The sequence below is a fragment of the Bactrocera latifrons genome, unplaced genomic scaffold (assembly GCF_001853355.1).
Source record: "Bactrocera latifrons isolate USDA-ARS-PBARC rearing strain unplaced genomic scaffold, ASM185335v1 scaffold_61, whole genome shotgun sequence".
Taxonomy (NCBI): domain Eukaryota; kingdom Metazoa; phylum Arthropoda; class Insecta; order Diptera; family Tephritidae; genus Bactrocera; species Bactrocera latifrons.
Window position 1 is genome coordinate 868,746 of NW_017537279.1, and position 27,550 is coordinate 896,295.

At 37.8% G+C, this 27,550-nt stretch overlaps 2 protein-coding genes across 3 annotated transcripts in view; both read left to right on the top strand.

The window, feature by feature from the left end:
• The window catches only part of LOC108975095 (nyctalopin), a 277,437-nt gene that overhangs the window by 66,500 nt on the left and 183,387 nt on the right, over window positions 1–27,550 (top strand). Inside the window, exon 1 of one of the 2 annotated variants that reach the window (XM_018943364.1) lies at window positions 13,935–13,973. The exons of the other annotated variant lie outside the window; for it this stretch is intronic. The gene's annotated coding sequence lies outside the window, so the exon portion shown is untranslated. Of the gene's footprint in view, window positions 1–13,934; window positions 13,974–27,550 lie in introns of those variants that run through there. 2 annotated transcript variants of the gene reach the window in all.
• On the top strand, window positions 6,968–9,159 carry LOC108975096 (cytochrome P450 6a2-like). The gene is made up of 2 exons (XM_018943366.1): window positions 6,968–8,592; window positions 8,655–9,159. The coding sequence occupies exons 1-2, from the start codon at window positions 7,494–7,496 to the stop codon at window positions 9,077–9,079; spliced, it is 1,524 nt and encodes a 507-aa protein (XP_018798911.1). The 5' UTR covers window positions 6,968–7,493; the 3' UTR covers window positions 9,080–9,159.

Here is a 27,550-nt window from a genome sequence, read left to right on the forward strand (position 1 = left end):
TTTTAGGTTGGTAGGACGGTCACTGACAACTGTGTCAAGTGTCACAGCTTCTGAAAACAATCATTAGTGTATAGTATAAGGTTGACTTCTTGAGCTACATAAAGTACAATCGACGATTTTCACAATGAGTGAAGTTTCAATAAAGCTTCTGGTGTCGAAACGTTCATTTGTTCAAGACGGCCATCAACTTCAAGTGATGTGATCACACGTCAATAAATAAAGAAATTGGTGCTGGAGGGAAATCTTACTGGCATCGTTTGAATATCGCAAGAATTAGTGAAAACCATTTTGAAAGATCATTTAGACCCAAAAAAAAAGGGAAGCAGTATTGGTTCTAAGATCCTTGAATTTTATTCTAAAAATAGCGTCATGTTAACGTCTGTGTAACAGTGCTTTCCGACTACATCCTATGTCATGAAACATTCGGACGATGAGTCGTGGATCTATGCTTACGACACGGAAACAGACGATCATTCGRCCGAATAACGCGACAAAGGTGAGCCGTTTTCTTCGAATATCGAGGTGTGGTACAATCTACCTATCCATGTTTGGAAAACTCGGTATATTCGAAATAAACGTTTTGGAATATTTTTAATATAAATACATAGGCAGCAAATAGGTAATAATATACAAAAGCAAACAAAAAATAAAAATTGTCGCTTTTCATTACCGGCTGAAGAAATATTTAGCCACAACTCACTTAAGCATAAAATTGATTGTTTCCACTTGTGAGTGAGAATTTCCACTTTCAATTTGAATGCATTTAATTGAATAATTAGAGTTATGTTCAACCAGCAATTAATCACTGTCGTTTGATACATTTCTATTTCCATGCGTATGTGTGTATGTGTATACAAATGTGCGCAAAAGAAATAAGTATGCACATGAAGATTGACAACAGCTTCCTCCAGGAAGTCCATTTATAGTATGCATACAAGCAATTTGAGTGATTTTCTATTTCTGGTAAATAAATATTGTAATTAATCAATGTCCAACGGGTGTGTAGTTGTGTGGGAAAACTAAGAGAAATCGGGAAAATTGCATGGCAAATATTTTAATTGAAATAGCTGTAGGAATTTTGTTTGCTGAAGCCATTAGTTTGCGGTGAAAATATATTGTAAACAAARTAGCGTATTTTTTGTGACAAAAATGTTAGTTTTGGGTGTGTAATTTTACTAGAAAGTTATGATTAAAGTGGAAAGAAATGAGCATTTTTTGAATAGTGATTAGTGAAAAGTATCCCAATATTTTCGAAATAATTGATCAATTGCTTAATATTTTTCTTGTAAGCAACCGTGTTTTTCTCTATTACTTTGAAATTTTTTAAAGTGGTCGCGAAAAAACTCATTTAGAAAATGGGTTAAAACAAAACCAAAATTTGAGGGTTGACACCTGTTTCTAAAGATCAACTCAAACCGCATAGAGTAGATAAAAGCCCGCTGCGAAGTCTAAAGTTTTCCACACACACAGAAATTTCAACTTCAAGGGCAGTGTTAATTATCTTTCGAAAGCACATTCCTTGGCACTTATTTTTTGAAGATTATCTCTTTCAAATGTTGTCCATGGTTACGTCTCAGATGGGTCATGCGTTAAGTCCAGTTWTCGATTACTCGTTCGGGCATTTTTTGACTGGTAACTGTCGCATTAAAGGCCTGAATAATAGCGGGATTGTTCGTAAAGACTTTATACTTTACACATCTTCACAGGAAAGAGTATAACGATGTGACATCACATGATCTTGGTGACCATTCGAACGGCCTAAAACGTGACATTATATACTCAACGCAGTGTTCTCTCAATAAATCCATTGATTAATGCGAAGTGTGGAATCGACGCCGCTTTGTTGAAACCAAATCTCGCCGAGATCACGAATTCCAATTTTAAGCACCAAATAGTCGGTTAACATGTCGCGATAACGGTCGCCATTGACGACGTTCGCATCGACATCGTTTTTAAATAAATATGGACCGATGATTCTAACGGCCCACCTTCTCAACTTTGCTACATCATGATGAATCTTCATAATAGTTGAGTGTGTGAGTCAAGTGGCTCTCCACTTCACCAGCTCCCACAAATGCACAGGCAGACACAGCGATTGCGTTACAATAGCGCATAAGTAGACTAGCTAACACACAATTGGCACTCGGTAATGCATCGAGCTACTTGCAAATATCTATCTTTATTAGTCAGCTAAATTGTTCTATTATAAAAAAAAGTACCTAAGAGCCAGCGGTGCCATGCCTCTGAGTTTGTCTGGAAGTCGGAAGTCGTTACTGCTCGTGCTGCGTGATTAGCTGTCATAAACATCGACAACGCCGCAGAATGGATCATTTTGTGTGAGCATGAAAACAAATTTGTCACTTGTCTGTCAGTTTATGCCACGCACTAAACTCGGTAACTGAGTATCAGAAGTTAAATAATGAGAATAATTTAATTTTGCCAACAGAAATACGAATGCAGAAGTCAAGGAGGAGAAAAAAGTTTTGTGTTATTTATGCCACCTTTTWTACGCATATGTATGTGAAGCTTTTTGTGCCACATGCATGTATATATATATATATATATACTTACTACAGCTACAATCAAAATATACAAACGATTTATCACGAGAATGCTCAAGTTTCTCGCGCTTCTGAATCCTTGCAGCACCAACGTCGCTTTATTGATTCATTCGTTCACTGCTGAGCGCAGACAATGTAACGGCGTACGTCTGATAAGAATTGTACAGCTGGATTATTGTATTTTGACTTTATGTTTGAATATGACTCTCTATTGTGTGGCAGCGGAAGTGTGACGTGTTGGTGCATTGTGTGGCAGTTGACAAYACTTGACTGCACAAGTCCAGCGAGCGTTTTATTGGCGAGCGGACAAATACGTATGGCCTTTTAGGGTGGTTCGCAGAAAGATTAAAAGGAATTATTTTAGTGTTAAGTAACAGCTCCAAGAGTCTGGGTTTCAAAAAGAATACGTGTTTGAACACTCGGAAATTCTCACTCACTTTGACTTCATATCAGATCACTTCATTCATGGAGTCGCCAAACYRAACTCTGGCGGCTCCTTGTCTACACACGACCTTTGAAGGAGAGGGACAGCAAGCTTCATTACGGATGGTTGAAATTGGCGGGAAGTTTGGTAGAGAGGTTTACTGTCGKGAACCGGATTTGAGGTTTCAGACATCCTGACYATTACARTGTCTTCCAGGCCGCGGATGCAGTCATTAAGGTAGTAGTAGATTTACCACCGTAGTGCAGCCTCCTTCAGAGAAGTGACCAACCACTCAGATAGCACAGCGACGATACTACAAYTGAACTCATTAACAGTGCGTTCAGRGCTGGTCAAAGAGCTGGTCAAAGATCAATGTTATCGAGTATCCTTGTGATAAGACTGGTATGAGTACCGGGTCACGGCAGAATTGCAGGAGACTGTAAAGCTGATGAGCTAGCAAGAAAGGGCACTCTAGAAGAACTATCCGTAGAGTGGGCTTCGTGGAAGTGTGGCCAGTGCTGTGTCACAATCGGAACATGTGCTTTCGCAAAAGTTCTTTGGCCCAAGATCGATTGTAAGAGATCTGGTGATCTCTTTGCMYTCAGTAAGGCTGGCYTCTMTATAGTTTTTTGGCTTCTAACAGGCCATTGCCAAAATAGCGTTCTCGCAGTAAGGCTGCGAATCCTACCRGACATCATTTAAAGAAATTGTATGTAAGAAGTTGAGGTGGAAAGAACTCAACACTTCCTTCTGGACTATCCATCTGACCTAACTTAAGAGCTGACACAAGACTAGTGTGTATTAGAGAGAGAATTTGGTATCGATTAAAGATCATGATGTGGATGATTTGAAAAGCTGTCTTCTAAATCTTTCTTCTCACGTTTTAGTACCACCCTCATGACAACAAATATAAATAATAGTGAGTCAAATCTGTAGCGCTTAAGCTATATTAATCTATAGCAGTCTGACATAGTTGCAGCATAGAGACAAATCGTTCAGAGATGACAAATTCACTGCGCTGTCTCATATGAATCATTTGAGTTAGTAGCGTGTGTGCATTAAAAAAAGTAAAATAAAAAAGTGGGACGAATGTGGAGAGCAATTGAGTTAAAATATTTCTCAAGTAACATTACAACTTATTCTTACTGACCTTACTTATCGCTCGTTTAGACGCGTCACTGTCACAACAAGTACAACCACTTCAAGTGGCAAGCTGAAAGCTAAGTAAATATAATACTTAAATGCATGCTTAGTTATGAAAGCTCGGTCAATATTAGTTGGATTGTGTCAATAAAATATATTGAAAGAAAATATAATATCATAAACGGCTATTTTATATAAAAGGAATATTCTTACATATATGTATATGGTCCTTTACAACTTACTTATATGTTCATATTCATTATTTAGTTTCACAGCGAAATAAAACCTGTTTTATTGAAGCGCAAGGTCTTATTTGTCCGACAAATAAGCAGCTTAATAAGTAAAAAATTATTGTGCTTAGGAATTTAAAGAAAAATATATAACATATGCAAAATGTTTTGAATATATTTATATATTTTCTAGAAAATAGTATTCCTTAGACTCAACCTTACATATATCCACACCAATTAAGGGATTAGGTGGGTTTGAAAATTTCCAAAAACCAATTTTTTTTGTTTGCTTTATTAAATTCTACAATACCTGTAGAATATAGTCCTAAATTTTAAAGTTGATCTGATTAATAATTTCGGAGATACAGCTTTGAGAAATTGTTTTTCTCGAAAAATTATGGACCAAATTAGTTCGTATTGTGTATACGGTTTTGAAATAATATTATCTAGTTATTGAACGAAGGATTTTTTCTTGTTTCATTAAAACTTATTTTTCTGACCAAAAAATGCCCAAAATTTTACCAAAAATGAGATTTTTTGTTCAAAATCCGAGAAAAGAAGGACAATTTTAATATTTTTTTATTTCCTACGTTCAAAAACGAGATTTGGATGTGTACTAACAGAATATGCTTAGTTTTTTAATTTTATATGAACCAATCTGTGCCCAAAAAATAAGGTGACATTTGAATTTAAACTGCGCGCGTCGAAGCATTTAGAGAATTATTTTTTTTTTTTAGGTTGGTAGTACTGTCAGTCATATTTATGTCAAAAATATTCATTAGTGTTTGAGATACGTGTCGTTTTGTAAGCTGCTAAAAGTGAGTTTTTCGTTTTTTGCGATGTCGAAATTTGTTGAGCAAAGAATTTGCTTTAAAAGATCATTTCGCCAAAAACTCAACCCATATCGTTCCGCTACCACCGTATTCACCTGATCTGGCGCCGTGCGACTTCTGGCTGTTCACCAACCTCAAAAGACCGCTCCGCAGCAAAGACGGAACTGAAGGCCATACCGGAAAATGACTACAACCAGTGTTTTCTTCCATCCTTTTTCTACAACACCTCACTTTCAACTCTCTTCGTTTTCCACAGTTGTTAAAACTCTGATCAAACTACAGGAAAACTATAAGCTCATTTTTGACTGGCGAACATTAAAAACTCTTGATTAAAGCCCTCGGTATCTAATATTCCTAAAAATGTGAATTAAACTGAAATTGATTTTTAACAAGAAGATCAATAGCTGCTGATAACAGATACATAGGTTATTTCTTAAGGCTGTCGGTATTCTACTTATTTAATTGCGTAGACTTTTGACTGGTTGTTGCTTTTACAAATCGATAGTCTTGAGCGTCTGTTAAGTCTGCAAGTTTGACAAAGTTATAGATTTTTGCCTTTATATTTTTGGTTTCTTTAAAAAAGCAGGTATAAATATTTTACATAAATGTTGAGCGTGATGAGCTGAGTTGCTTTAAGTTAACCCCTTAAACTTACTTAAGGCCGAAAAAAAAGTTTTTTCCTAATTTTTTAAATTTTCTGAGAAAGCCTTTAAATTTATTGATCCCAACACAGATATTGTGATATATTTTAGCTGTATTTTAAGACTTAGTATGTGGCAAAAAAATTTATGTGGAAAAGAACTACAGCTGATCTCTCAAAAAAGACGCTTGAGGAGCCCACTATATCTCTGAACTGAAATTAAAAAACCAAACAGTTTTCTTTAAATAAATCAGAAAAACGTGTTTCAAATTTGACATTTCACTTCCAAGCACTCTGAAACGCCTACTCACATTTGCGAGTAACTTCGAAAATATTCCTCGGAACGATATGCAATTTTCTGTGTGTATTCTTCAATATATATACATTAAGAAAAAAAAATAAAAAAAAAGGGATTTGGTGAACATTATAACTGTATATAACCCCTTAATCATCTAGCTCTGTTCACATGCCTGTAAATACTCGAAATCGTGCTTGTTTACTTCTGAAGGGTGTTCTAGTATCGGTGTCGTAGTTTTTTTCTTGTTCTTTTTGAGCTCAAGTTAAACAGAAATTAACGCTATAAGATTTATAGCGAACTAGCAAAACAGGTTATCTTGAGTAAGGCAAATAATCACAGACATTATGGGAAAGTTGTATTATGACTATACGTACTTATACTTAGCTACAATATTAATAACAGGGTATTAGATAATAGCTTTGTCGCTCTCCAGATAAATATACATTTTATGTACTATATGTATCCGCTTTATCATGCAATAAACTGCAAAGTCATAGTAAACAGATGGAATTTTTGCAGCATCATTAAAAGCATACACACCTGTATTTAAGTTACATTATACAGATACAAGCGCCGATAAATATCAGAARAGGCAATGACTGTATTGTGGCTGAACGACGCAGAAAGCAAAGTGCAAGTCGGAGCGAGTCTGTACTAAGTGAAAGCCGCGCATAGTGAAGAGAAGCAGATGAAGTGAAAAAGATGAAATAAAACAGTTGAAATGATGGTTGAAATGAAACAGATGATCCAAATATCAAACAAAAAAAATATATTAAAAATTCAAAATATATTTKGTTATAATATTTTATTCAAACAATATAAAACAAAAAAAAGTGAACATAGTTTTTGTGAAAAAATAGTATTGTTTTCGCTCTAAGTATTTTCAACTACATTCGTCGCTGTTTCGCTCACCACACCGCTATATGTATAGCCTTAGTCAGTATTTTCATGAAATTTAATTTCACACAATTAAAACAAATACAACAAACGGGTAAATAGTGTAACGTGTCCGAAGCGCAGTTCACCTACAAAATAATTATCTGCGCGCTTACACGTCGTTATCAGTTCTAATAAAAACAAACGGCGCATCAAACAGCGCACACAGTCCRAAAAACAAGCTTCTCAGCGTCGCATTTGTCAAAACCGCTCCGTACCGACTCATTGTTTCGCGCTTGTACATCAACCCGTTMGTTCGTCACAACAGCTGTTTCCCGTTAGTTTGTGTTCGAACGTACGCCGAAGCGTCCGCCGTGCTTTTTCGCGCGAAGTGCTCGTAAAAGAGAAAGAGTGCACAAAGCAAAAGTACAAMAAATACTATAAAGTGACTGTAAWAATACAAAAAAAGAAAAAAATTAATAAAAATCATGACGTTTTTATCACTTTGGATACCAGTGTATCTCTTCGTTGCCGCCGCAACGCTGCTCTTTTTGTGGTATCGCAAGGGGCTCAACTATTGGGCGGAACGTGGTGTGGTGTACGATAAACCCTCATTACTCTATGGCAATATGCGCGGTGTGGGGCGTACACAGACATTACGTGATCCCTTTCAGAATTTCTATCAGAAATATAAACATGTTGCGCCATTTGGCGGTTTCTATTTGTCGCTGCGTGCAGCGGTCGTACTCTTCGATCTCGATTTGATCAGGAATGTTTTGGTTAAGGATTTTTCGAATTTCATTAATCGCGGCAACTACTATAATGTGAAAGACGATCCGATTTCGGGGCATGTCTTCAATTTAGACGGCGCTAGATGGCGACATATGCGCGCTAAACTTACGCCAACTTTTACATCGGCCAAAATGAAATATATGTTCCCAACAGTCGTGGCAGTCGCGAAGGAATTCGTTAAGGTATTGGAGCAGGAGGCGACAACGCTTGCTAGTGACGTTGACGCCTCAAAGCAAGGCATTGAAATAAGAGATTTGTTGGCRCGCTTCACCACCGATGTGATAGGTGGTTGCGCCTTCGGTCTCGAGTGCAACAGTCTGAACGAACCGAATACGGAGTTTCGTGTTATGGGCAAAAAGGTCTTCTCGCAGCGTCGGCATGGACGTTTTGTGTTCGCCTTTGCACAAGCCTATCCGAACTTGGCGCGCAAGTTAGGTATTAAAATGACGCCAAATGATGTTAGCACATTTTTCCGCAAAGTCGTACACGATACGGTCTCATATCGCGAGCGCACTGGCATACAGCGTAACGATTTTCTCAATCTACTGCTGGAACTTAAAAAGCAAGAGAATGGCTTGAGCTTGGATGAAATTGCCGCACAGTCGTTTGTGTTCTTTCTCGCCGGCTTCGAAACGAGTTCGAGTACGATGAGTTTTGCGCTCTATGAGCTGGCGTTGCATGCGGATATCCAGGACAAGGCGCGCGCCGAGATTGAGTCTGTGTTGGCGCGTTACGATGGCGAAATTACATATGAGGGTGTGCGCGAAATGCAATATTTGTACCAAATTTTTTGTGGTATGTTATGCATGATACTATATAATTATTGTTTTTATGATTGTTATCGTTTTATTTTATAGAAACCCTACGTAAATACTCGATTGCTTCGATAACTATGCGCCGAACAATGAACGATTATCATGTGCCGAATACGAAGCATGTCATCGAGAAGGGCGTTACGGTGATTATACCCATCGATGCTATTCATCGTGATCCCGAAATCTATCCGGATCCAGAACGTTTCGATCCCACACGTTTCGAACCCGAAGCCGTAGCTAAGCGTCATCCCATGTCTTGGCTGCCATTCGGCGAGGGTCCACGCAATTGTATTGGTCTACGTTTTGGTCAAATGCAGGCCTTGGTTGGTATGGCCTTATTACTCAAAAACTTCAAATTCACATTGGCTCCCCAAACGAAAGTGCCGCTCGAGATGAAAATGGATAGTTTCGTTTTGAACAGCAAAGATGGCATTCATTTGAATGTGGAGCGCATCGCTAGCTCTTAAAGTATCAAGCGAATGTATAGTATTTAATTTGTTTAACTTTATAAAATGAATACATTTTTAATAACTAAAATTAGATTAAATGGTTTTGTTTTTTGTTTTTTTGGTTTCTTCTTTCGCTTTAATTATCGATTTTACTCCGCTTCGCTTTTAGAAGCCCGGGGAAAGTATTTTTCATATATTTTAGCATATAAATTAGTGTCCCATATGAATATGATTTGGAATTCCATCACACAGTGGGTTGTCATTGAGCAAAAATASAATACAAAATAAAATATAACTCGAAAAATTAAAAAAAATAGTTCAGCAATAAATTACACAACAACAAAACTGAAAATTTAATAATAGTGYCTGGTCATATGAGAAATCATGGTTTCATAGTCATGACAAGCTGGCAATCCTTTGTGWTCTCAGTCAGGATCGGGAAGGACCTCAAAGTTGTTCAACAGTAAAAAAGGTTTCAGGTAAGGCGACTCCTTTTCGTGCGACTTCTTCAATCAAAAATAATTCTAGCTGCAGAACTGAATAGAGAARGTACCATCTTCTATCAGATTTTACAGCTGCTGRCGTACGCCGATGATATTGCTTTCATTGCTCAACMGCGCCGTTAGATCTGCTTTCTCCAGACTGGATAACGAAGCGAAGCAAATGGATCTAGATGAATCTCCTGTTCTCAAACAAACAATTATCACATTCACGATTTGGCAACCACTTCACTGCTGAGAGTCATAACTTCGAAGTCTAGATAATTTCGTCTATCTTGAAACCAATATTAACACTAACAACAATGTTAGCCTCGAAGTCCAACGCAGAATAACTTTTTCCAACAGGTGCTACTTCCGTCTGAGTAGGCAATTTCGAACTAGAGTCCTCTCTCGATGAACAAAAACCAAACTCTATAAGTCACTCATAATTCCCGTCCTGCTATATGKTGCAGAGGCATGGACGATGACAACAGCTGATGTGTCGATGTTACGAGTTTTGGAGAGAAAGGTTTTTCGGACGATCTATGGTTCCTTGCGCATTGACAAGGGCGATGGAACGATGAGTTGTACGAGATATAGTACGACGACATTGACATAGTTTTGATACAGATTCTACGCTGGTTAGGCATGTCGCCCGAATGGATACAAATATATGTACTTTAGCTCTGAGAGTACTCGACGCAGTACCAGCAGAAGCAGGGAAGCAGAGGAAGAGTAAGACCTCCACTCYGTTGGAAAGACCAAKTGAAGAAAGACCTGTCTACACTTGCAATCTCCAATTTGTGCCAAACAGCGAAAAGGAAGAACGACTGGCGCGCTGTGAACTCGGCTATAATCGCGCAAGCGGTTTCAACGGCAATAAAAAAAGAAGAACTAGATATGTGATCTTCGACGGTTTCCTTGAACCTGTTTTTTTAGAGTATATACTTTTGATATACATATATCTACCAATAAGAGTACTCGTAAATGATCGACAGGGTTGTGTGAGGAGCCATTTTTGGACCAGATTTATTCTGCTAAGTAATGCTCAACGGTTCCGCAGGCTCAACCACAAGCTACAGAAGCCGGACTAAGGGGTTTAGTACGTAGGCGTACTGTTTCGCCAGTCCAACGTAGTTAAATAATATTGTCTGGGCGTGATCTATAAATGATTGTGCAATTAGTGGGCTTTATGAATAGTGGATGTTGTCAATTCATATTGGAAAGATGGTTTATCGCCCCAGAACGGACGTAAAATCTTGAGTGAATAGTTTTCATGTCACAAATAGTGTCGGATCTTTGGCATTGTACCATTACCATAGTATATTAGATTTGCYAGCATTAATACGCTCAGCGAACCACTGCTTATTATCTAATTTACATGCACGTGTMGTTGTGGCAACTTTAAATTATGCAGAAGCCAACAAGTTTATTTCGTTTGCAMAATCTTCTACGACTTAATCGATGCACTTATAGCTGGTAAAGGTCGCCGCACGCAAGCAATGACCAAACAGATTTTGGACTATGCAACTGCACACAACAGCAGAGCGGAACTCATCAGCAACAGCATTGTGCAACGAAGTGAGCTTTAACAGCGCTCAAGACCCGGCATACGCCCAAGTGTTGAGAGTGCCAAGCAAGCGGGTGTACGGAAGAGTGTAGTTTAAGAGAGCAACATTTCAAGTGATGGCTCAAGCTTTGCATGAGTTGCACTTTTGAATGCTTTCCTCCGCATCCAGCAGCTTACTCTCCGCACCGATGCTGGTGTTGGATGCAACAATTAAACAATTCTGACACAATAGTTAAGCTCACACCGAATTGCACMCGAGCACATACTTGCGTTCCAACTTCCGYGCACGGACGAACGCACGCATGCATGTGTCGTGTACTTACATGCTCGGGTCGTGTACTTATGCATACAGACATGCAAGATAGTGCCAAGTAAATTAAATATGACTATTCACCGAGCACAGAACATTTGTAAAGCAGATAAGTGCTGAAACACAACTTGAATGCTGAGTGCAAGGCGGCTAAAGGACGGTGCTGATGCAGGCAGGAAGATGTGTAAGCGGAGTAGAAGATGCCTGCGTGCCACATTTGTTATCAAGCGTCAGGACRGCTTACTGGCCCAAAAATCTCATATGCATAGCTGGCAAATGGCAACTGAGAGCTGGCAACAGCAAGCAAGCGAGCAGCAACGAAATGAAAACAAGTTATAATTTTRCGGCGAAAATGCTCGGGGGATAAATTATGACATTTGCAGCATATCACACAGAAGTTGATGGAGATAGCAATGCTCAGTAGTTGCGGTTGTTTGTTGAAACTGAGTTAAGGGCGAACGTACATATAGTAATCAGTCAGTGATGATATATGGATATGAATATGTGACAGATCAACTGAAAGGTTCCCGGACTGTCATATAGATAACGATTTTAGAATTAAATCCGCGAAGATGAAGGTACTTGTGTCTACTTTTGAAAATTGCTGGGCAATCCAGAATAAGATGTTCTGCAGTTTCGTGTGCTAATTCRCAGAACCGGCAGTTTGCGCAAGAGACTATGCTCATGTTGGAAAAGTGCTTCCTGAGCCTGCGTGCCCTGTGTAGACCGCGACAAGAAAGCGGAATTTGTCTAGGAGGAGGTTGATCATTTCCTTGAACCTTGCAAGATTTTGCACTCCCAGAATCAGTTTGGCATGGCGCATTTCTGCGGCCTGCTGSCAATGCTGTTCTCTCCTYACYCTCTCACAGCATCACACACRGTCTAGTTCGTCGGCAAGCTCATTGCCGACTACTCCTTTATACTGGCTTCCACTTTATGCTTTATTAGGTGTACCCAGTTTGCACACTGAAAAGCGATTCAGCCTTTCTACAGATGTAGACTTCTTCCATYMAAAGCGTTTTAACCTCATATKCTGAGATCGCYTTTWCCATAGYGCCGYTTGAYTATCGYTAAGTAAGYKATAAGCTGGTTGCGATGGTTGAGGTGGAGATTGGTTTATGCACACTGACTTATACCATATAGACTTCCGCTTGAAAGATGCTCGCAAATGTCCCATTGATATGAATAGTTGGGTATGCCGTCCCGCAATGCCTTCTCCAATGATCTCCGGTATTTTCGAGCCTTCAGTGTACCAATGGATAGTGCTGCCCCTCAGTAGTGTGTCGAGCGTGGAATCGTTCCATTCCGCCTTACCGCGGAGAGTGTTTCGAACTTAATACAAAAATTTTCAAACTTCGGTTGTAATCTTGCCTTAGACCTCATATAACTAACAAACCTTTGTACCTGAAGATACTAAGTATTTCCCTGGCTTTGAACCACGCAAGTTGCAAGAGTATAAAATGTGCGGTTTCATGCTTCGCGACCTATTAAGTGTAATTAATGTTGTCTATGCATTAAAAGATAAGAAAAAAAGTGGAAAAAGTAATAAATGTAGAGATAAGAACTCTTGACGATGACTAGCACATACTCGTATGGTTACTTATGTTTTTSTTTTATTTTTACTCGAGTACTCTATTTTGCTTTGAGAGTAATATAATAATATAAAATCAGGAATAAAAATATCAGTCAATTTCAGCAATAATTACACAGCACCTATATACAGAAATATACGTAACGTCACCTAAAATGCAAAACATAGTATCATTGAGAAAAAAAATCGAAAATATATAACCAATATAACCATTTTATAACCGAAACTCAAATTTTGCTCCGAAGGTCGCTGTGAGATATTTTAACAAATAAATAATCACTTTATAACCAAAACTAAAATTTTGTTTTGAAAATCGCTATCCGAATAATAACCAATATATAACCACTTAATAACTAAAACTCAAATTTTGTTTCGAAGGTCGCTGTGAGATATTTTAACCAATATATAACCACTTTATAACCAATACTTAAATTTTGTTTCGAAAATCGCTATCCGAATAATAACCAATATATAACCACTTAATAACTAAAACTCAAATTTTGTTTCGAAGGTCGATGTGAGATATTTTAACCAATATATAACCACTTTATAACCAATACTTAAATTTTGTTTCGAAAATCGCTATCCGACGAATATATAACCATTTTATAACCAAAACTCAAATTTTATTTCAATTCTGTAATAACGCTTTGCTTCGCTTATAAACTTATGATAAGTGATATTACAATATTGTGCATTTTATATGACGATATACATATGTATGTATACGTAAATGTCACATCTAATCAAAAAGTTAAAGATACGATAGAATTAAACATATACATTTGTATATATGTATAAAGCTATAAACTTTTACATTTTCTGCCGGAACTTTAAACTTAATTTCAAAATATTTTACGCYARCAATTCCACTGTATTGTGATTATAATATTATTACTTCTTTCTTTTAAATTTACAGGTATGGGAACCCCACAAACAGCGCTGCGTGAAGTAATGGCAAAGTAAAGTAATTAATACTAAATACATTCAAGTAAAAATATAACATGATTAAAAACAAAATTCATATGATAAATAATAACTTTTAGCTGAGAATTCATAGTTGCTATCAAATAGAAGAAATAGTACTACTTATTGTAAYTGTAAATAAAAGATCTTTCTAAGAAACCAATGACAGCTGAAAAGCTAATGAATGTTCTTATGAATTGAAACAACTGATATTTTATAACTGATACTTCAAAGTTAACAGAAAACTCAGGTGGGACCACATATCAATCATCCAAAACATATATCTCCAACTCACTAAAAGTAGAATATATATATTATTAAATATTGATATTAAACGATTACCGACTGCCTTCTAGAATTGAAAATTTCGAATTATTGACTATAGTTGGTAGAGTTTTAGTTAGTATTGCCCACTGAGTTATAATCTGTTGGCCATAACGATTAGTTTAATGTTAACTTAGTATTTAAGCCTCATTACAGTTAACTAAAAATTACACCTCCTAATAGACATTATAAATAGARGCGGAGAGAAGAAGGCTTAATAATCATCATTAGCAATGCAAATTTATCAAAGACTTATTATATAATCTAATTTAATTGCTTGAAATGATAAATGTCATTAGTTATAGTAGTCAGTAGTCATTGATCATCCTATGATATTGACTGTAAGAATTATATTTAAAAACTGTCAATTAAAAAACAGTGTAGTTTTTTTACTTAGCAATGATTAATGACAGACTATAATGGCTACATGAAAACTAGAGGTAATTGACTAAACACTGTCAGTTTAAGAAGAGGCTAATCACATTAAATGTGAAGAAATATAATAACTGACGAATTTTTGCGGACTGACTAATATCAATTAACTACTGACCACAGAAATCAGTTATCATTGGCCAATGACTAATGACTAAAGATTACAGTTTGACTGCAATTAATGATGGCAAACATTTTTCCCAGTTATTTGGTAAACAACCAAAGTTTCGGTGAAGGTTAGTGGAAGGGTTTACTGTCAGGAGGAGCAGTGTCGTATAAGCCGGGGTTAGAGCCATTATGGTACCAGCAAACTTACTACTCCTGAGTGCAACCTCCTTCAGCGAAATGACCATTCGCTCAGAAGCCATGAACTCAACAACAGTGCATTCARGGTTGGTCTTAGAAGTGCCTTACATCGCTATCAATAGCATAGAGTGTCTTTGTGATAAGRCTGGTATGGGTGCCAGGCCATAGCGGAATYCTAGGATATGSCAAAGCTGATGAGCTTWCAAGRAAAAGCACYTTASAACCGCTATCGGTAGARTGAGATCGGGTMGGTGCTCSCGTATTCTATTGTGTTCTACTACTAGATATGGTAGCTCGGCTTCGCAGAATTTTGGTCTAGAACAATAAACAATGCAAAGCTTTGTGAGGCAGACGCTTTGAAAGGCATTTAACCTATTATAAAATTATATTATAAATATATTTAGGCTGTTCACGGTAAGGTGGTTATCRGTTTRTGTGGTTATTAGATTAAAAATAACCTCTATGCTCCGTRRATATCCTCTATTGTATGGTTATTTGTTTATTTTTACACAAACAGCTGTTTATTATTTACAATTTAAGTTCAATGAAATTCCTACTTATAAAATGCCTCAACAAAGTTTAAAAAGCAACATAATTGAATTTAAAATAAGTTCTGCTATTCAGGAAATGGACTTTATTGAAGGTATGTGCTTATTAAGTAATCCGAACTTTAAGGGTGCAAAAAATTCTTTGTATAAAATTTGCAGACATCTTGCGCCCTGAACAGTGTCATAATGCAATTGCAAACAAAAAACAGCTGTTAATAGCAGAATTTCCAATCAGAAAATCTAAATGGAAGTCCCATTCTCTTAGTTTTATTTATTTTTTGTGCTGCCATTTAGTAAAATTCCACACTGGAAATAAGCAAACAACAACATAATCTGTAAACAAGGGCCTAGTTTGGTCAAGGTTGGTTATTTTGTCATACCGCAATTTGTTGTTGTTTATTTAATTACATAACCACATAACCCGATAAACACCTTATCGTGAACAGCCTAATTATAAAATAGATAACAGTACATTACTAAGCACGAAGAGTGTTCATAGCTCAACCAAAATAGCATATTTTACTAAAATTACTACTGCTATATCACGTTTGAAATTTCGCTTATTATTCGAGCACAATTCCTATCAATTTCGGTGAAAACAGCTTTCATTGCTAATTTCACTTTATTTCCACAATAGCGCCGAAATCAATGCCATTCACAGTAGACAGATCAGTTGCCAGTCAGACATCTTTGTTTACATTTTCACAGCACTGACGCGTTGCATTGTGGTTGACAATGAATTGAATTCAATATGTGGACGCAAATGGCAAACATTTTTTATGATGATTGAAATGTCATGCTTGGATTTGGCGGCGAGACGCTTTGTGACAGCCGCAGCCAAAGCGAATCTATGTACGAGTTCATCCATGTCAGTGTGTGTGTGTAGGTGTGAAAGAGCTATTTGGCGCTGGTCACAGTCGGCTGCCAGCCTTACCAGCGACATATAGTATATTCTCATTTAGTCACAGGCTGCGTGGCAAAAGCCGGCTGGCCCATCGGACCGTCTGCCGGTCATGCAAACACGTCCGACGCGAGTTGCAGCGCATGCAAGTCTACGCGCTGGCTATTTTGGCGTGTCTTTATTGTTGTTGCTTGTTTAAGTTTTTGTTTTGTTGCATATAAATTGTGTCTAGCGTGCCAAATGACAGCTGTAAATGAAGTTGGCCAATTGCCAAAGTGCAGCGTGGCGGCATGCGAATTGCTGCCACGACACGCATGCACATGTGTGCGCATTCGTATATAAACACATAGTATATACACATTTTTTTTTTTTTTTTTGTTGTGTACTATTCTTTGATTGCATGTAATATATAATAGTATCCTTTAGTTAGAGGTTTTTATGCTCGTTTTCATAATTCAAAAGGCTTCGCGCAATTTGCGCTTTTGTTCTCCATATTGTTCTGTTAATACTTTATATAAAGCTTATTTATATATATACACATCATAACTGAAAGAACTTCATTCTCGCGCGCTCTTTCTCTCTCTCTCTCTCTCTCTCTCTAATTAGAAGCCATTGTCTTCGTGCGTTTGACTAGAAACACTGGCTTGGCTGGCTGAACGAGCTCCCGGTAATCATAATACCAAACAAAGATAGTTCTGATAAATACCAGCCCCTTTATGGGTAAAGTTGTACCTCCTAGAGTATTACTGTTCTCACAGATCTACTCATATATTGCATGGGCCAATCAGATGTGTCTTCCAAACTGTCCACTTCATATATATTATAATATGAACACTAAAAGTATTTAAAAGTCGCAAAAGCATTACATTGAAATCCATCATAACCGGACACGCGTCGTGTTTTTGTCCGGCTAAGGCGCTGCCCATATATGGATGAGTTGCAAAATGTATGCTTAGAGTTGGAAGCTGCAAATCAGAATTAATATATGCGAAACAATGCCGATTACCCCATTAGCTTGCGTTGAGCCACCGCGAACCAGATGTCAGAGTTTAAACAAGTGGAAACTATAAACTGTACACAATTGTCTTGATAAATTTTATGAARACTTGGCCGTTTATAAGAGATACATTCAAACCACACCTGTCCTGTTATAGCCAGGTCCTTCTCCAACTGGTTTTTCCAACAGAGTGGAGATTTTCCTCTTCCTCGTGTTCTCCCGGCAGGTACTGCGTCTAATACTTTCAGAGTTGGGGTGTTTTCATCCATTCGAATCCATCCATCCAGCAGCTGTACACTCTTACAGAAGATTCAATTGAGTTCAGGAGCTCAAACTATTTTCTCCAGCAGAAGTTTCCCGATAAGCAGTCCTATTGTCCGAAAAATCGTTTGTTATCTAACGGCTCAAAGACGTTCTTCCTGATGCAGCTTTCGGTGTTGCTCAACATCTATTTACACAGTCGTAATAGTTGTACGGGAATACCAAATTCAGTCATCGCGGCATAAAGGAGCTTCTTTTCGTGCTGTCAAAAGTAGCTTTAAAATCGACGAAGTGGTGTTGTGTGTCGATCTTCCTTTCACGGGTATTTTCCTAGATATGACGCATGGTGAATTTCTGGTCAGTTGTTGATTTTTCAGCTCTAAAGCTCAACTTATATGGTTTCATCAGGTTTTTGATGGTTGGCTTTAGTCTTTTACACAATACCTGCGATGGAACCTTATATGCGAAATTGAGGAGGCTAAACCCACGGTAGTTGGCTCAGATTGTGGGATTGTGCGAATAGCTCGGCGGGCAATTCATCGGCGCTTTGTTGTTCTTCAGACAGATAATTCCTTTTCGAACTACTAGATATTCGGGCAATGAATAGTAATAGAAATTACCTTTGTATGAAAATAATAATGCAAACGTTGTGTTCATGAAATTTGTCCAGTTTAGGAAAATATTGTTCTATAAGGTCTGTCCGTAACGGGGAATTTGAGTGTACTAGTAAGCATCCACGAATATTGACGAAAACCGGTGTTCAGTTCTTTCTCTCATATCTTGAGATGGCCAACTGAATGAGCATCATCTACTTATTGGATAAATTTTATCGTTTCAGTATTCGAATTTAATCCCAGCTGAAGACTTGTGTGCTTTCTCTTAGTACATGCTTGAAAAATGTAATGTTCGAATATCTGTACTCTTACTTCGATGGTTTAGCGGAAATCTATACAATTCCGAGTTATTGAAAAAAAAAAAATGTTCCTGATTAACTACACATATCTTCTTCAACTACTAACTATACTAAATACATCGGCAATTACCACAAATTGCTCAAAACAATCATAATCATTCAAGTTTAGTGCTTTCTTCGCGCCTCTGAATCGCCAAATGGCAAACAGAAATTGCGAAATGCACAAGTAAATAATGTGCAATAAATTAACTGTTTAATTATGCCGTCAATTGCTGCCCCACTTTGTTGAAACAAATCACGGCTAACTTAGTGCCTCAAGAACAGTCTGAATGACTCCATGTTACCCTGGCGCAAATACGTGCGCGAATGCGTGAACACATTAGTCTATGTGCCAGAGTATGGTATGCGATCTACGCAGGATATCTAATCGTGAAATCGAATAAAAAATGGCCCAGTTAAATGGCTGGAACTGTCACAATGAAATGACTTTATTTCCACCAACAGATATCCACAGCGCCACATAAAGCACTTATGTATATAAGTAGAGATAACAATACGAGTCTGTTATTTGCTTGCTGCTTGCAGGCAATTTAAAATAGGTTGTATTGCCATAGCGACATATGCCGCGCACAGCATTGCCAGACACTGTGACTTGAAGAACCAATAAATGGCAATTATGAAGAAAAATTATTGGCCATCAATAAGGCCGCTTGCTTGCTGTCGATAGATTAAGTGCAGGAGGTGAAATAGCGAATAAAAAGGTGCAAATGCGACAATGCGCACCCATTGGAGTGAGTTTAGAGGGGTGGGAAGGTGGAAAGGGAGCGCTACAATCGGCCGACGATAGCTATGTTTTATTACAGTCTTTCTTTATTAATTTAAAACTTTCTTAAAAGACAAGCTTTATGATACCCAATATAGCTTCTATAATAACCAATAAAAATCTCATTATCTCGAAAATTCAAAGTTTGCTTYGAGATATATTTGTTACGACTTCTTTTCTCTGAATAAAAGCGTACATAATATATAAATTATTTYTTATAAACYTGTTGAGAATCAAAAATACATCTTAAGCACGAATGAAAAACTAAAGTAACTGCTACTCTTCTSATATAACGAGCGTGCGTAAAAGAGAAAATGAGAAACAGAGTCAGAGAGACAGAAAGAGAGATAGTTTACAACTGTATTGTCGACAGAGCGAGACAAATATATTGCTGTTTCACTAGTTGGTGATTCTCTCAATATATATTTAGCTTAATTTGTGTAGCAGAAAAGTAATACATTGATATATCTCTTAATGTTAAATATACCATTCCTATCCAATGTAGCGTTCTGCTGTGCACCAATTTTCACAGCGCTTACCACGATTTGTTGGAGTGCGTCCGGTTGGTCGCATTTCGCGCCTGCAAAGCATCCGCCAGTAATTGTACACAGTAAATTGTACAAATTATGTATGTGGCAAGCATACAGTTTCAGCTGGTTATAACATGCCACATGCCTCATACAATCCTATACCAATTTTATAGCCACTTTTCATGCCGCCTCGCAGCTACATATGCCGCYACCAATACATGCCAGCAACACAAGATCAAGACAGACCGCGTGCTATATGCCACCAGCGGCAGACATTTTCTATTATTTTCTCTGCTATTTTTCCAATTTTACTTGCGCCATGGCKATGCCTCACCCGCCTATTAGCCACGCGGCTGCCCGGTCGGTCGTTAGCTTCGCTGGCTGTGCGGCAATAGAAATTGTGCCGTGACGTTCACCTGAACTTTTGTGCCACAAGTGTAGCGAATTTTTGTGGCAACATCACAATGCTGCGGCAGACACACCAAWGCATAACTAACACATACATACTAGATACATATGAGAGTTTTTTACATCAAGCATTAGTTACTTGCTTTGAATTTTGCTTAACTCTTTTGGGCTGCAATTTATTGCTGGCTGCCTCTTAACAAGCGACCGCAACAATTTTATTTCTATGCGGCTGTTAGCTTTCCAATAACAATTCCGCGCTGAAACCGTTAATCTTTGAAGTGTGGCTCATAAATTGGTTTTGTGGCAAGTTTCTTGCCTTACTTTCGACCGTCAGTGGTTTCGCCTCTTTCACATTTTCACATAGCGTATGTAATGTCRCATATATTTTGCATGCAACAATTGTTGTGCATTTTCAATTATCTCCACGTCAAAGCAAAAAAGTAGTAGTACCATTGGTATCTTGTTACGAAGGAACAATTTTGAGTATTGAGGCATTAGTTTCCGTTCTTGTGAGGGTACAAAATCTCACCACGACACTATGTAAATATGCAGCCAATACTTTATATATAAAATTGTATTATATATGGTTTTATTGCATAAGAGACTTTCCTCGTCAACTGCTCCCACGAACTTATTTTCAAATGAATTTTCCCTGTGGAAGATTTTTCCAGRCTTCACAAATCTCATAAAATGAAGTCGCACAGGAAATGTACAAAAATGTTCCATAATTAATTCTCTTTTACAATCTATCTCTATTTCATTCTCTCTCTCTCTCTTCTTGGGGTCCTTACTTGATCTCTCATTTCGAATAGTCAATGAACGCTTATGGATTTTGCCATCACCTTTCATATATTATAATAAATTATGGATTAGTTTCTTTACATTTGATTTCACATTATCATCCAATTTGATAGGATTACGTTTATAAATCAAGAACTATACTATTACTGCGGTCACAAAATACTGGCTTAGAAAATTTCTCGCATTTATTCTTAATGGTTCAAACTATTCTGCTCTGATTTGCTGTTTTTTTTTCTATAATAATCTGTTGAGCATATCACAAAGGTGGTTAAAAGACTTCCTGAAAAGTCTTCTGCATATTTTGTGTTCGATTTTCTTTTCTGGTACTGCTGTTATCTTAAACTACTTATTATGTAAACAATGACAGACATAACGCTCAAGCAGCAAATATTTCCATATTTCAGCAGCTCCTGAGAGGTGTAAAACGAGCAGTAACGGTAGAAAACATAACAACTATACTTACATACTGTGTAGTTTACGTTCTACGCTCAAAAAATATATCGCCGAAGGCTGTATTAAATGAATATTACCAACACATATATAATATAATTTGTAAGAAAATCAATATTGGATTACCTCAGCGTGACCGTGTGTTTGATAAATTTAGCTTATTATGTTTAAGAAGAGAAAGGAAGGTAGAAAAACAATTTAAAAGGAAGAGAGAGTATAACTCAGTAATAGATACTTTTGCGTCTGGCTATATTGTTAGGCAGGCTAAATATAGATGTGAAGCGCTAAAAATTGTTCCGCTTAATTAAGCAGGCAAGAAGATAAAATCAATTATATCCACATGTATGTGTATGCAAATGTACACATTTGTACAAACCTTTATACAGTGACATGTGGTTGTTAGAATGTTTTTGAGCAAGCGACCATATTCAATTTCAATCATGAAAGTTAAGGCGATATTAGCCCTTAATTTTGGTTGTGCTTTAATGGATAAGACCTATTAGTAATAAAAAAATATTTTCCAATAGTTAATACATAATAATTAAATGAAATGTTTTGAATTTCTTGATTACAGAAAATTTCTTTTTCATATTTAATTTAATACCAACGATTCTTCCCAACCTCCCATAGTTGCGTTGTCGATGTCGGCTAACATCGGGCTACTGACTCCTTGAATTCAGTCCACAAATTTTCGATGGGGTTATTGTCAGGGAATGGTGGCGGTCTCTCTATCATCTTGACATTCCTTTCCGCAAACCACCCTTTAGCAACGTTACTTGTGTGCTTGGGATCGTTGTTCTGCTGGAAGGTTCCAACAAGCTGCATTTCTTCACTAGCATACGGCAGTATGGTTTTCTGGAGTATTTCGACATAGGAAACACCAGTCGTGTTTTCCTTAATTCAATAAATGGGTCTTACACCATGCCAAGGAAAGCATATACAAACCATGATACTCGCATCTCCATGTTTTATTCTTTTTGTTGTATATTTGGACTAGTATTTGGTTTTGATTGGACGTCTTATATATTGAGGGGATCCCTTTCCGCCGTACTGAACAATCTTCGATTCGTCCGACCATAAAATCTTCCGCCATTTTGTCGCACACCAATTTAAATTTTCTTTGTCCAAACAGAGTGTTTTTCAAGATGCGTTTTAGACAATAACGGCACTTTTTTTTGGACTGTGGGTACTTAGGTTGTGATCTGCTTTGAGTATTTGACAATCTAATTGACTCCTCTCACAACCAATAATATTGGGTAATCGAAAAAGTATTTTCGTATTTCTTATCAAACTTCAATTTATTTATTTATTAATTTTTTTTTTTTTTTTTTGTATCTATAATGAACTTTAATGAACCAAATATGTGCCATTTTGGTCGACCATTTTTTGCCATTTTTCTGCTAGAAACATTATTTCATCAGTGTAAAACTTTTCTGGTTTCTCAGCGCAAAACTGTCATAGGTAATTTTCAAAAGTCAGAACTTCCCAGCCAAGCTCTCCCAGTTTTTGTCGAGTCATCAAAAATATATGTGGTATAGCGATGGAAGGCGAAGCTTTCCTGTTGATCAGTTCTGGGCTTTTTTCTAATTGCTTGCTTCAATCTCATCAGTTGTTAACAGTAAAATATATAATCAATTGTTCGACCAAGCTGGAGCAGTTCATAGAGGATTATTCCTTTCCAATCCCATCAAACACTCAGCATAACCTTTCTAAGTGTCAATCCTGACTTTGCGACCATTTGTTGAGCTTCACCACGTTTAGACCATGATGTTTTTCGCACATTATTGTCATATTTGATCCACTTTTCGTTTGCTATTACCATTCGCTTCAGAAATCGTTCGATATCATTTCGTTACAGCAAAGAATATCAGATGTTAATTCGGTCCTTTAAATTTTTCACAAACAATTCATGTGGTACCCAAACATCGAGCTTCTTTATGCACTGAGCCTTTTTTAAATGGTTCAGAACCATTTAATGATGAATGCTAAGTTCCTTAGCGATGATATGACTGATTATGTGACGGTCCTGGTCAATCTTTTCTATAATTTTATTGACTGGTTGAAATTAGCCTCAAGGCTATAAAATCCACTTTCAATGGAAGTTGGACCTACACCCATTAACATGTGCGCATATCAGCGAATCATTTTCACTGCCATTCATTACAAATTGTTTGAATGTTTTGTGTTTCCACGCTGATTAAGTTGCTGGTTGATTGGTRGGGCACAAATGGCATTCGATTGAAATTAAATTGAATATGCTCCAAATGCAGCGCTACAAAGGGCAGAGTAAATAATATTTAAGGATGCGCCAGCATTCAACTGTCAAAGGACACACGCACACACGTACACACTTTTGTACGCATAATCAACGAATGCCGCTTTTCCGCTTAACGCCCACTTTACGCCTTCCATGCAAGTGGAATACATTCACCCTACGCAGTCAGCGCACATAATTACAATGCATTTTAATTTAGCATTTATGGAGCGACTGCYGCTGTGCCTTTGAGCCCAAAGTGATTGTTAATTGAAATTTATCAACAGCAACAGCAACAATAAGCACCGGAAAATATGTAAAAAATATAACTTATAGCGCTGCTACATGTTGCAAGTGCAGCATGTGGCAYGCCACATCTGCATACAAGCAATGGTAATTGTCTGACGTCGCTTCTTCGCTGTGTGGTGGTTTCTTTTTTTGTTATTGTAATTTTTATTTTTTTTTGCTTTGCTGCCAATTATTTATGCGTAAAGCAGTCGTAATAAATTTTAAATGACTTTATTCCCCGCCGAAAAAAAAATTAATTATACAAAAAAAGAAATTACAACAAAGGAATGTATGTTAAATTGCATGCAACCAACACTCCCTGCTTCTACTGATGCGCGTATTTACTTGCAGCATGTGGCAGCCAAGCTGTGATTGCATCATAATCAGTGGCGTGTACTTACTCGATACAGTTATATGTATTTTTTTTTATGCATATGCTTTTGTTGTTGTTTCACATATACTGCTGTTGCTGTTGCTGCTTTCCCTCATACGTATAAGCCAGCGTCCTGCGTTCCATTTCGCCGCTTTGTTGCTGCAACGCACGCAATCAACGCGCTTTGTGGTTGCAATCAACACAATGGCGGGCGCGTAATTTCGGTGGCGGTATATTTTGCATTATTTAACCCATTGGCCGCGGCGTTGGAGCGAATGAAAATTATTATTTCGCGTGATAATAATAATTCWAGGACAGTGCTGGCCAGCTTGACATAAATGCATACAGCCATTATTGAGTCGAGCTTCCTCTTAAACTTGTTTGCCCCAAGTTAAATCGTGGTTTCTTTCATCACGAGCTCATCACGTTTTTAGCTCGACTTTACCCTGTTCGCGTGAGTCGTATGATTTAAACAAAGATATCTCTTAATGACTTGTGTAGACCCTTATACCCTTTTAGGGAGTTCTAGAGCTGTGTTCCGTCATGTTCTAGAGGAATTTTGGGTTGAAATTCAAAGCATTGTGGATTCATCTTCTAGAGTCAAACGCTTKCTCCGCTTTAGAAGATAAGATGGGCAATCTCAGACTTCGGTGTATGAATGCCAATCGCCAGATAATCTCGTGTCAGCCGATGAACGGTCCAGGTGATGTAGTAACATATTATTGCCTCTTCTCCCAAGGGACGGCATTACCAAAAGGGTAAATATCACCAAAAAGTTTACGGTTACCCCTAGCAGCGAGGCTTAATGGAATGATTCCACTCTYGAGCTACTGCTTGGGGACAATCAAGTGATACACCGACGGCTCGAAAACGTCGGAGGGAATTCGTTCAGGAGCCGCAGAAACTCGCATCAAAATATACATACTTATGAGAAGTTTTCCGAGTATTTTTGTGGCAGAAGTCTTTGCTCTAAGTCGCTCCATAGAGATAAACATCCAACACAACTATCACAACGAACGTATAACCATACTTGGCGATAGTTAAGCGGCACTTAAAGCAATCTTTGTTAATGAACTGGAAACGCTACTCGTGGAAGAGTGTAGAGATCAACTGAATAGCCTAGCGAAACGTTATCAAGTGCACTACATMTGCGTGCCGGTTGCAGAAGCATAGTCGGAAAAGAACCGGCTGATGAGCTCGGCCGCTTCGCAGCATTCACTAACATGGTTGGAGCCAATGAATGAATTCTCGTACAATAAAGCAGCGGTTTCTCAAAGAAGAAGGACTATTCAGAGGGAGGTGTGGGCAACAAATCCAAGCTATGCACCATGCCAAGTAACTAATGCGGGTTACAACCTCAGCAGGTTTTAATATTTAATCAATCTCCCTAGCGGACAAATTAAGACTTCTTATCGTATTCTAAATTGACCATTGCAAGTTGGAGCAGCACTTATAGAACATGCCTAGCTTCTTGTGTAAACTGTCGATTCTAGGACATGGAACCTGAAAGCAAGCAAACCTGCTAATTGAATTTATAGCAGTCTTCAGACGCAAGTTAAAATCCCTTGGATCCATGCTTAAAAGTAAGGATCTCATCTATTCGCTAGCACYCAGCCGTGTATTGGAATTTATCAATAAGTGGGGGCTAGTCTTTGTGATTTATTAGAGGGCATAATAGACCTAAGGTCTAATCCAATTTTATGAATTCCAATAATTTTTTTCGAAAACTTCCTTATATTCGTTAGTTGATCTCACACATAATGTGTCGCTTTGGAAGAATGGGTGAGTGAGAACCTACGAGTTTGCTAAAGTAAATCGATACCGAACTTTAGAGCTTATCAAGTTAGCTGAAGCTTAATTTCACACMCCAGTTATTGCGAGTCAAACTTAAACTCCAAAGATTGTCTGGTAAGTTAAATGAAGATTTATCTTGTTGAAATTTAATCGATTATCCTCACTTAATACAAATTATTTGTTGTTATGGATGAAGGGTCTCAAAGACCGTTGAGTTTTTAGGAGGGGCTGAGTTACCTTTTAACGCTTTTTGGCTTATTTTCTTTTTAATTTTTTTTTATTTTCAAAAAAATTATTTTAAATGTATGCACCCGAAAAACATGAGTGGTAGAAAAGTGTAATGTGACCACATAAGGGTTAAACGATTGACYACATTAATTTCACAGCAATAATCCCTCGGTCTATGAAATTCAAATAAAATGCAGCTGAACAGCAATAAAACGTGGAAGCATTTAACCATGAATTCATTAATTTATGTATCTATGCAACTCCAAACACACACACACACATACACACAAACAGCATTTATGCAAGAATTTTAGCATAAGAGTCGCAGGCGGCGCAGGCGGCGCTGGCGGCGTACTAAAATTGCAATTTGTCAGCCCTCGGAGTGTTTGCCGCCGGCTGTGATAGCGATGCCACGGCAGTATTTACACTTGCGACACTCAAGCTCACACTCACGCTACGCAAATGCAACGCGCCATAGTTCAAACGGATTTTTACGCAAAATTTTAAATAACTGTAATGTATGTTTTGGCCCTTTCCGCGTTATTTGTGCGATTTGTGTGTGGTTTAATTTCATTTAATGATAATCGCCTGCGATTTATTTGGCGGAGCGCGTGTGGCAAGTTGTAATGCGTCATTCCACGCACGCACTTACTCACTTATGTGGCATGTGTGCGTGTGTGCGGCATGTTGGCAAACAATTTAACAACTATCTCTATGCCATGGCGATTATTGTTTGTGGCATGCAACAGGCCATGTGCAACAACCGGCAGCTAAGCATCCGATGGCCGGCAGCAGGCATTGGTAGAATGTTGGAGATTTTCATATCTGCGCYTGGTCGCACACAGGCCGCAGTGTTGCATTAAATTTTGCGGTAATTTAATTATGGCCGCCATGAAATCGAGATGTGAAATCATGTTGAGTGGTTTTCGTTTTTTTTTTTTT